Source organism: Pagrus major, chromosome 13, assembly GCF_040436345.1.
Source record: "Pagrus major chromosome 13, Pma_NU_1.0".
In the NCBI taxonomy this organism is placed as follows: domain Eukaryota; kingdom Metazoa; phylum Chordata; class Actinopteri; order Spariformes; family Sparidae; genus Pagrus; species Pagrus major.
This window is the reverse complement of record NC_133227.1, coordinates 29,606,702-29,618,158: the sequence shown is the minus strand read 5'-3', so window position 1 is coordinate 29,618,158 and position 11,457 is coordinate 29,606,702. Positions and strand designations below refer to the sequence as shown.

At 46.3% G+C, this 11,457-nt stretch overlaps 1 protein-coding gene across 1 annotated transcript; it reads right to left on the bottom strand.

Annotated features, from left to right (window-relative positions):
* Window positions 1-3,047: 3,047 nt before the first annotated feature.
* LOC141006683 (olfactory receptor 2K2-like) lies at window positions 3,048-10,289 on the bottom strand. Its single transcript, XM_073478909.1, has 3 exons — window positions 9,862-10,289; window positions 7,884-8,110; window positions 3,048-3,403 (listed from the first exon to the last, which is right to left on the bottom strand). Exons 1-3 carry the CDS (start codon window positions 10,287-10,289, stop codon window positions 3,048-3,050), a joined length of 1,011 nt encoding a protein of 336 aa, XP_073335010.1.
* Window positions 10,290-11,457: the final 1,168 nt, after the last annotated feature.

The following is an 11,457-nucleotide window of genomic DNA, read 5'->3' as shown; positions in this document are numbered from 1 at the left end:
CTACTCTAGCAGTAAAAAGCTGTTAGGCTACAAACAGACGACATCACAGTCACATGACTTAAATGTCACCACCACTAAGTGTCTTACTGCACAATTACTATACAGGTTTTCTATAAACTGATCAATGTACAAGTTGTAAAGTCAGAGTTAGAATAGTTTGTAACCAAAGTGGGCCTGTAAAGACGGACTAGTGAGTAGATGAGTCTCCATGTTCGCTGTGAGGACGTTTAATGTCCCCGACAACCTCTGTAGTCTCATTTAGACACTTGTTAGCAACCACTAACCGTTTTTAACACACGAGAGGGCTTCAAATTAAATTGTCCGTTGACATCGAGGTCTGTCTCATTTGAGGATATCGTGCGTGCAGTGCATAGTATCAGAATCAGAATCAGAATCAGGAATACTTTATTGATCCCTGAGGGGAAATTGCTTGCGTTACAGCTGCTCCTATTCAAAGTCCCAGAACTATGCAGAAGAATAAAAACTATATATAACAACAGGTGGTGTCACCCTGGGCACATCTCTGTGAGAGAGCGTGCCTGTAGCTGGGACATCGAGCTCATCGCCATTGGACTTCGTCCATATTATTTGCCAGGGGAGTTTACTAGTGTCAGATCACAACCTCATCCTGCTCTCCCCATCATACAAGCCTGTGGTTCAGCAGCAACCAGTCACGGCGAGGACATTGATGGCCTTACTGACTGCATCTCAGAATACATTGGGTTCTGCATGGACAACTCCATCCCCACTAAAGAGGATCGCTGCTACCCCAACAACACACCCTGGGTTACCAGCGACCTAAAGGCCCTACTCAATGAGAAGAAGAGGGCCTTTAGGTCAGGGAACCGAGCAGAGCTCAAGTGTGTTCAAAGAGAACTCAAACACAGCATCAGGGAGAGTAAGGACAACTACAGGAGAAAACTGGGATACAAACTGGAGAACAACAACACCAGGAGTGTTGAGTGGGATGAGAGAGAAAACTGGCTTTCAGAGGAAAAGTGGAGGAGCAGTTGAGGGAAATGAACAACGAGCAAACAAGTTCAACCAGTTTTTCGACAGGTTTGACTCCAGCTCCCCCACCCCCAGCAGCCCCGCTGCTGCCCCTCTGAGCAACCACCCCAGAGCACAACCCACACAGCCCCTGAAGGATGGGGCGTCTGAACAAATTCTTCAGCTTCTTGAAGGCAGCGTCAGCGGGGGGAGACCAGGTGAAGGGTGAGCTGGTGGAGTTTAATTGAGTCAGGGGGGCGGCGACACGGCTGAAATCACGAATAAACCTCCGATAGTCCTCGGTAGTCAATACAGGGGCGTAGAGAGCTATCCTTCTTCCCCACGAAGAAGAATCCTGCACCGAGAGGAGACAAGGAGGAGCGGATTAAACCAGAGGCCTTGGGAGTAGATCGATACCACAATCATAGGGGCGATGAGGAGGCAGAGACAGAGCTCGTTCTTTACAAAAAACTGGGGCTAAGTCATGGTGCACAGGAGGCACTAGGGACAAATCAGGAGGCTTGGAAAGGGGAGGAGTTGAAATCTTGTCCTCGGTGGCGGCTGAGAGAAAACAGTGAGTGTGGCAGAAAGGGCTCCAACTGGAAATGGTAGCTGCAGTCCAATCGATGTGGGGGTTGTGGAGCTGTAACCAGGGGAGTCCCAGCACGACAGGAGAACAGGGTGAGGGGATGTCGAACAGCTGGATACACTCCCGGTGGTTACTGGAGATGATTAGGGTGATGGGGACAGTGCAATGTGTGATGACAGCCAGCCGTCGCCCGTCTAGAGCGTTTATAGTTTTAGGGGTGTCAAGGATTTCTACAGGGATGAGAGATTGTTCTACCAGGGAGGTGTCGATGAAGTTGTCGTCAGCGCCACAGTCAACCAAAACGTGAATGGGTAAGGACTCCCGTGACCACTGGAGGGATGCAGGGAGGTTTATACGGACTAGAGGACTGGAAGAGGAGGATGTCTGGCTCACCAATGTGCCCTCTGTCGCTGGTGAACCAGACTTTTTGGCAGAGCCGGACAGGGGGCGAGGAAGTGTCCGGACTGACCACAGTAGATGCAAAGCTGGTTGTCTCTTTAGTGTTGTCGTTCCTTAGGAGTCAGGCGAGACCTCCCCAGCTTCATTGGTTCCTCCAGAGCAGCAGGGGGAGCTCTGGGAACCCAGGGGGGACGTGAGGTGTTCAGAGGAGCTGGAGGTGAGTGAGGGAACTGTATGGGGGTGGAGCTAGCTAGTCTGCTGCCCACGAGGGCACCTTGGGCGTTCAGTGCCTGGGCAATGGTTGCCGGATCCGCTGGGTTCATGTTTTGGCCCGATGATTCTGTTACACTGAATGAAGTCTTGCAGAACCCAAAAGTGGACATGATGTCCAGGATCATTACCCGATCCTGGACATGTTGCGGGATCAGGTAATTTAGGCAATTTATTGAAAGGTAACAGGGTTTCAGCAGGTGAGGGTGGAAGCTGTTCAGGCTTGAGTCTAGGTCTGAGAGGTGAAGGGACGGGGAGAGGTAGCTCATGGTGGCGCTGGAGTGCTGCGTGGCGTGTACACGCTTCGGTGAATGCAGTTATTTAGTTATTTAGACAGTAATACAAACCAAAAACATGTCTGACAATGACAGCCTATAAATTTATTCAAAGAACAAAATTAACAGTTTAGCTCTTTGTAAATGTATATTTATTGATTTTACAATAAAACACTAGATAAAAAGAATGATAATAACTGTATTTGTATTGCACCTTGTACACCAGCACGATCCACAGAGCTTGCTGTGAACATAATATTTTATTGGTCGTAAAATGTCTAAAAACATGTTTTTCAAATGTTATTTTTCGATGCTTTGAGCAACACAAACTATATTCCAGCCTCATTAATTATCTGTGAAGAACTGAGAGCATCTAATAGCAAATGGAAGGCCGGTGATTAGGCTCATGAATAAAAACAATTAGTACAGTATATTTTAATATTTGATAGTTGGAAGAAGATAGACAGGACCAGAACCAACATAGATAACAGTTTGCCCTAAATCCTAAATAATCAAATGTTTTCTCATTTCTTGTGACAGACCAGTTTGCTAAAATGCTTGATGATGCTCTCACGTATTTCTCTGCTGACCAGTCCGTAGATAATGGGGTTCATGGCTGGTGGAATGATAAATAACATGATGCTCAAGAACTTCCTCATATTTCCAGAGACCGAGGGGAATCTGTAACTCACAATTATGACCAATGAGGCTATCTCATAGAGCACATACACAACCAGGTGCGATGCGCACGTCTGAAAGGCTTTGCTGCGGACGACGCTGTCGGTTCTGTTTTGCTTTACAGACGCGAGCAGGATTCTGAAGTAGGAAAATGCAATGATCAGGAAGATGCCTGTACTCACAGACCAGGTCATGGACAGACCTAAAAAACATAAAAACATCACAATTATCTTTTCAGTTAAGTATCAACACAAAAATAATTTATATGCATTGAGCGATGGAATTCAGATTCATATTTTGTCCAGACGGAACAAGATGACAACATCAAGGATGCAACAAACTCAACCGCTACAAGCTGTGATTGCAGATTTCCAGAACCCAATGAAAAACAGGCCCAATAGATATCAGACAGATAGAAAACCTTAAAGTCAACACAGTACAAATATCTACCGATGAAATAAAACCACTGAATGTGAAAAGTGTGAAAAATTTGCGAAATTCAAAAATGATAAACGATGAAGGAATAATGTCACATCTTTGAATTTTTGATACATCAACACTTTCACATTAAAAAAGTTTCAATGAAAATTATCCTTCATGGGAAAATCTACAGTCAGAATAACCCCCAAAAATTGTTTTTTCAGCTCCTAAATGTGGTTGCAAGAAAGTGAAAAGTGGTGGAAATATGATTTTTTTAAAATAACAGATCATTCTGTTCATTCTGGTTAAAAATGCCTTTCTGTTATTAATTTGATTACAGTAAACATTCAGCAACAACTATTTAAATGAATACATGTTGCCAACTTTCCTTAGTGTCTCTGTGATGTTCAGGACACATTTCAACCTAATCCTGTAAAGAAATAAGCAATTGGTGAGGTTCAGAATACACAGAATCACTAAAGTGCTGAAATTTAGCTCAGAAGGCCAAACTTAAAAAAAATCATAACTTAAAAAGTATTCGGAGTACAGCTGTGGGATTTTGCAACGAATTTAATCGAAGTTTCAACATGAATTTTTTCCAAGAAAATCCATGACATGCACCGGGAGGCCCGAGGTGAGTTGGCATGGAGTGACCCTAAAGTCCAGTTACTTAATTTTCCCCTCCAGTAAGACAGCAGGGGATGCTGTAGAGGTCTGTTATTGAAATCCATCCATCCATCCATTTTCTGCCGCTTATCCGGGGCCGGGTCGCGGGGGCAGCTGCCTGAGCAGGGACACCCAGACTTCCCTCTCCCCGGACACTTCCTCCAGCTCCTCCGGGAGGATCCCAAGGCGTTCCCAGGCCAGCCGGGCGACATAGTCACTCCAGCGTGTCCTGGGTCTTCCTTGGGGTCTCCTCCTCCCGGTGGGGCATGCCTGGAACACCTCCCGAGGGAGGCGTCCAGGGAGGCATCCGATACAGATGCCCGAGCCACCTCAGCTGACTCCTCTCGATGTGGAGGAGCAGCGGTTCTACTCAGAGCTCCTCCCGTGTGACAGAGCTCCTCACCCTATCTCTAAGGGAGCGCCCTGCCACCCTGCGGAGGAAACTCATTTCGGCCGCTTGTATCCGGGATCTTATTCTTTCGGTCACGACCCAAAGTTCATGACCATAGGTGAGGGTAGGAACGTAGACTGACCGGTAAATCGAGAGCTTCGCCTTTCGGCTCAGCTCTCTCTTCACCACGACAGACCGATACAACGACCGCATTACTGCGGCCACCGCACCGATCCGCCTGTCAATCTCACGCTCCATCCTTCCCTCACTCGTGAACAAGACCCCGAGATACTTGAACTCCTCCACTTGAGGCAGGAACTCTCCCCCAACCTGGAGGGAACAAGACACCTTTTTCCGGTCGAGAACCATGGCCTCAGACTTGGAGGTGCTGATTCTCATCCCAGCTGCTTCACACTCGGCTGCAAACCGCCCCAGGACATGCTGGAGGTCCGGGCTCGAAGGAGCCAACAAGACAACATCATCTGCGGAAAGCAGGGATGAAATCCGGTGGCTCCCGAACCAGATCCCCTCCGGCCCATGACTGCGCCTAGAAATTCTGTCCATAAAAATAATGAACAGAACCGGTGACAAAGGGCAGCCCTGCCGGAGTCCAACATGTACTGGAAACAGGTCTGACGTACTGCCGGCAATGCGAACCAAGCTCCTGCTCCGGTCGTACAGCCCTTAGTAGAGGGCCCCCGACCCCGTACTCCCGAAGCACCCCCCACAGAATGCCACGAGGGACACGGTCGAATGCCTTCTCCAAGTCCACAAAACACATGTGGACTGGTTGGGCAAACTCCCATGAACCCTCCAGCACCCTGCTGAGGGTATAGAGCTGGTCCAGGGTTCCACGGCCAGGACGAAAACCGCATTGTTCCTCCTGAATCCGAGGTTCGACTATCGGCCGAATTCTCCTCTCCAGTACCCTGGAATAGACTTTACCAGGGAGGCTGAGGAGTGTGATCCCCGGTAGTTGGAACATACCCTCCGGTCCCCCTTTTTGAATAGAGGGACCACCACCCCGGTCTGCCAGTCCAGAGGCACTGTCCCCGACTGCCACGCGATGTTGCAGAGACGTGTCAGCCAAGACAGCCCCACAACATCCAGAGACTTGAGGTACTCAGGGCGGATCTCATCCACCCCCGGTGCTTTGCCACCGGGCAGCTTCCGGACTACCTCGGTGACTTCGGCTTGGGTGATGAATGGATCAACCTCCGAGTCCCCAGCCTCTGCTTCCTCTATGGAAGACGTGTCAGTGGGATTGAGGAGATCCTCGAAGTATTCCTTCCACCGCCCGACGATATCCCCAGTCGAGGTCAACAGCTCCCCGCCTCCACCGTAAACAGTGTTGGCGGGGTGCTGCTTCCCCTTCCTAAGGCGCCGGATGGTTTGCCAGAATTTCCTCGAGGCCGACCGGTAGTCCTTCTCCATGGCCTCCCCGAACTTTTCCCAGACCCGAGTCTTTGCTTCCGCGACAGCACGGGCGGTCGCTGGTCGCTGGAAAGGCCCATTCGGACTCAATGTCCCCATCCTCCCTCGGGATCTGGTCAAAGCTCTCCTGGAGGTGGGAGTTGAAGACCTCCCCAACAGAGGGTTCCACCAGATGTTCCCAGCAGACCCTCACAGTACGTTTGGGTCTGCCAAGTCTGTCCAGCTTTCTCCCCTGCCAGTGAAACCAACTCACCACCAGGTGGTGATCAGTTGACAGCTCAGCCCCTCTTATTGAAATGATGCAAATAAAAAAAAAAAAAATGTAAATCTGACTTTCTCTTGACTCCACTCGAATTGGTTAAAAAAGGGCATTATGTAAGAATATACAGAAAAACATTTAAAAAAAATAACTAAAATCATCAACAGTGTGAAGAAATAACATTTCCGATGTTGAAGTTAGCATGCTAACCAGCTAGCCCATGCCCTTCCCGCTCTAAAGCTCCTGTGCTTGTGGTATAAACACCAACGCACATCTGGTCCCTGAGCTCCCAGTCCAGACCGCTAGCTGCATGGCTGATTAAGCTAACTAGCTACTGGCGGCTACAGTTAGAGACAGTAAGTGTTTACTCTGGTAATATGCTGCACCTTATTTGCTTTGGGTATGAATTCAACAGGTGGCCAATTCTTACACATTGTACCTTTTTAAAGGTCCCATATTATGAAAAACACGTTTTCTCTGGTCTCTACATATATAAACTGGTCCTCCCTGAGCCTACCAACTCCCAGAATGAGGAAAGCAAACGAGTGCTGCATCGTCTCTGCAGCCCCCCGCTGGTAAAACGAGGCTCCTACAGGCTGTTCAGATTCAGCTCCTGTCGTTACGTAACTAAAGGAGTGATTAGCATAGGCCGGCCTCCTCTGTGCAAAAACACTCCCCCCTCTCCCCGGAGATATCCCTGAGGTGAAGTTCGGTGTGTCCAGCGGTAAGATAGCAGCGTTTTGCAGAGCTTTTTCAGAGCTAGACACACAAGTTGCTCTGTTCTTGGTTGTAATAATCAACTTAAGTGCCTATATTCTGTCCCAGCTACAGAAGAACAGAAGAGACATGGTTGCGTTTCATTTTTAACGACAATGTGCCAGCTACGATTCCTGTAAGTCTGTTTGTGTGTGCTAACCACTTGGCTTCGACACTGACCCTCGTAAAAGGATCAGTCCCAACCATACTGGACCCAGCAACTGCACCTGAGCCACAGGTGAGTGTCGCCACGTTTTGATAGTATTTACAGTTGCCTATGAGTATGGTGAAGTCAGCTTGAAATTGGCTAACTATTTCGCTCCGCTTTGGTCCGCTATGCAATGGCGTTTTTTAGATGTTACCTGTTGCAGGTCAGTGGGGGATGGGAGCCGGGTGGTTGTGTTGGGGAATCCTGCTGCAGCCGCAGAGTCTGTATTTTTCTGATCCTCTCCTTCTGGGTCCGATTCTGGGTCAAACTGGTATGGTTGAACGACAGCATCTCGGCGAGCCATAGCGGTACACCCACCGTAAACATTAGCGCATGCTATCGCTAATGTAAGCGGCATCCTCTCCCTGAGAGGGGCGTGTAGCAGGCAAGGCAGGCGTTGACAGACGGAGCTAATTAGCATTAAAGGTGCAGGCACAGAAACAGCCTGCTCTCAGTAGAGCTAACTTGAGCGACTTTCAGACAGCTGAAATTCAGGACCACGGATGGATTTGGGGTAATACATTTTCGAATGCATCAAATGCACTGACCGTAGATATTATTTGCAGGGGTGGGACCGCAGGCCAGTCTGAGGATGGCACGGTTGCTGCTGTAGACGTGTTGGATCGTGTTGCCACACAGCGGGACGTTCATGTGAAAGCCGAAGAGAACGGCGATACACAGCAGAGCGACGACCCAGGCCAGGGCACAGCAGGAGTGCAGCCGAGCTGAGGTCATGATGGCCGGATACCTGAGAGGTTCACACACTGCAACGTACCTGCAGAGGGAGTTAACAACATAACAACACTCCTTAGCTTCTTACAGGATGTCAACATAAAAAAATATCATAAAGTCTCAACAAACAAGCCCAATTAAAGGAGCGCTCTGTAGTTTTAGTAGGAAATGTTAATAAGCAGAGAAAGATCTTCATTGGCTGATTTTTTTTTCTGCCTAAACAAACTAAATAAACAAACTGACGTTAAAGGACAACACAATTTATACTGTTTTACTTTGTCTATATGTGGCGGACCCTGCCACCTTTCTAGCTTCAAACAGTGTTCTGGGACCTTATTTTCCTCTGAGAACAGAACAAATATCTCTGAGTTTGTATTATTTCCTCATTAATGTGCGCCTTTAAACTTTACAGCTGCAAAATCAACAAAGAAGCTGCCACACTGTTAGAGGAGAGTTTTGCTTGAGAAGTCGATATATATATATATATATATATATAATCTGCAAGGGTTCATGAACATGAACCAACTATTTCCAAACTAAAACATTTCTTATCTCTAGAAGCAGACTGGAGAAACGGCCCTCCATCTCAAACTTATCACTCAGAAGTCTGCATCTGATTTTTATTTCAGGTCAGGGATCCGGAACGATCAGTAAAAACGACCGTCTTCACATCTCAAGTCTTAAGTAATTAATTACTTAAAAATGCTGCAGTAAGTCATGTGAACTAGAGTTTAAGACGTGCACCTGAATGCAGCATGAAGTCCTCCTGAGTGTGTCACACTGTGACAGTAGAGGAGAGAAGCAAAGACACATTTATGGAGCATCAGCATGTTTTTTTTGTTTTTATAAAAATGACTTTTGGTACAAACTGTCAGAGCCTGATTAGATTTACTCGCCAAACGGAAAACATGTCCACATTAGAAGCTTGGCAGACTTTTTCCGACATATTCTTATAACCTGTGGTTATGGAGGCAACAAGAGAAACCGAGACACACTGTGTGTCTGTGATTTACAGAAAATACTCTGGTGTAACGTGAATGAACTCAGCAGCAACAACACACAACACTCTCTACTCTCTGCTGCAGTTAACTAGTCACAATGTCGAAAGTCACAGTTGGGGGTGCTGAGGGGTCAGTCTCTATAACAACTTCATAGTAAATGGTTTTGTATTGATCTGAATGGTCATGATAACATGCATCTGATTGTTATTAATGATCATTTACAACATTTTGAAGACGTTTGTCATGACAGCAGACGGCACACATGAACACCAACATGTCAAACAGCCACATCGATACAGTCAACAACAGCAAGGAGATGGAAAGGGAAGGGAAATTCCCCAGACTCCATTATAAAATCACTCAATTTTGTGAGCTGTTGAGTTAGGAAAATCTTTAAAAAATTGTGAAGCGCTGTTTGTGACAAATTCTTAATTATTTAGTGCCTTCTTGTAAATTTGGCAAATGTTATCGCCTTGTTTTAGGGGGCGCTGCAGCCCCTGCATCCATGTCAACAACAGAGAAATAAGCCACATTAATAAGCTCCAGATTGACTTGGTGTTTGACTTTGAGAAGCTCTGATATAAACCATTAACAACATTTTAAAACTCAGTTACAAACCAACAACAATAATAAAACATGCAGTCTGACATGATAGTAAATCTCCTGTGAACTGATGATTATGAAAAGTAAGAAACAGACATTTCATCTTCCGTCTCTGAGTCTGTAATGTTAATGCGTGACAGTAGAGAAGTAACTTGAGTCATTGACTGATTCTCCTAATGCTTTTCGATACCTGTCATAGGCCATCGCACCCAGAATAGTCTGCACTGCGACGCCGTACGTGTGCACGGAGAAGGCCTGAGCGAGAGCCGTGACGTAGGCGATCTTCTTCTGCCCCGTCAAGAAGTGCATCATGAGGCGAGGCAGGACGGCCGTGGCCCCGAGCAGATCACAGGCGACCAGGTTACAAAGCATCACAAACATGGGTCTGTGCAGGTTCTTGTCTATGATGATGACACACGCCACCACGCCGTTCCCCAACACTGTGACCACGTAGTGAAACAGAGCCAGGAAGAACAGGAGCGAGTCGTAGCCTGGTGGGATGTTGAAGCCCTCCAGCTCGAACACGATCGGCTGTCTGAGAGGAGTTACTGCTGTAACGTTCTCCATCCACAGCAGTCGTGAAGAAGACACCAACAAACAGGTAGAAAATGACAACATAATGAAAAGATCACACAGTGGAACCTGCAGTAAAACTTCAATATTTCATCAAACACATAAAAAGAGAATACCTAAAGGGAAAGTCTCCTGATCACAATACTAGAAAGGTTTAAGTGCAGAGGTTGTTCTGTCTTCTCATCAGAGCGTCGATGCTCTGACTTTACAAGGAGACGACTTCACTTTTAATGACTTTAGTGTCCATCAGTTACACTGATCCCTGCCCACTGTCAACGCCATCGAAAAAACAACCGCCCTCTGACGCTCATGTACCCTTGTGGTTCAACAACTGAATATTTAAAGGTGCAATGTGTAAGAATTTTAGTGTAAACATTTTAAAATTTGTGTAGAAGAAGTGTAGAAGAACTGAGTTAAGACATAAAAAAGTATCAAAAGTCCCATCATAAACAACACCAAATCTACTAACATTAACATTGTTAGTGTTGGATCAATATCCTAACTCTAACAATATTGATTAGTGGGATATTGATAAAGTCTTGGCAATCTAGACATCAAAATGTGCTAAATGAGAGCAAAGACACTTTTCTATCAGATAAGTTCCACAAATAAAGTAGAAATAACAACCATAAAACATGCAAAGTTAAACACCTTCACATATATTTAGAAAGTATAAAAATGCATTGCAACACATAGTGTGTGATAGCTACTGTGTGACTTAGGTCTTCAGTCATCACTATGAGCAGATTCACCAGCAGCAACGAAGGTCTACTTTATTATAGATGCAATTTTAACATCGGGGGGCTCAGTGAGCCTTAAACAACAAGTGATGCAACAATAAGTCATTGATGTGATGACCATTAATGGCACTTGTCTCAAAGGTCACTGTGCATGTTTTCCCCATGTCTGATGCTCAACACTATCCGCATAGACTTACATTATGAAAGAAGAGTAAACTTTTAGTTTAGCTTCACGACCAGTGGGTGTTGGGTTACAGTAACGTAACTACTTTTTTCGGGTAAAAAGTAGTTTAACGCGTTACTACTGAAAATATTGTAACGAAACGTAGTTCCTTTTTCAGTTGGGCACAACGTTACTTTTCCCAGGGACAGATTTGACAGCGACACTGCCTCAGCTGCGCGCTTGCGCAATAGTCGCAGGCTCTCATTCCACACTGAGCTGGTACTAGCAATAGCATGCAGAGAGCAGTCAG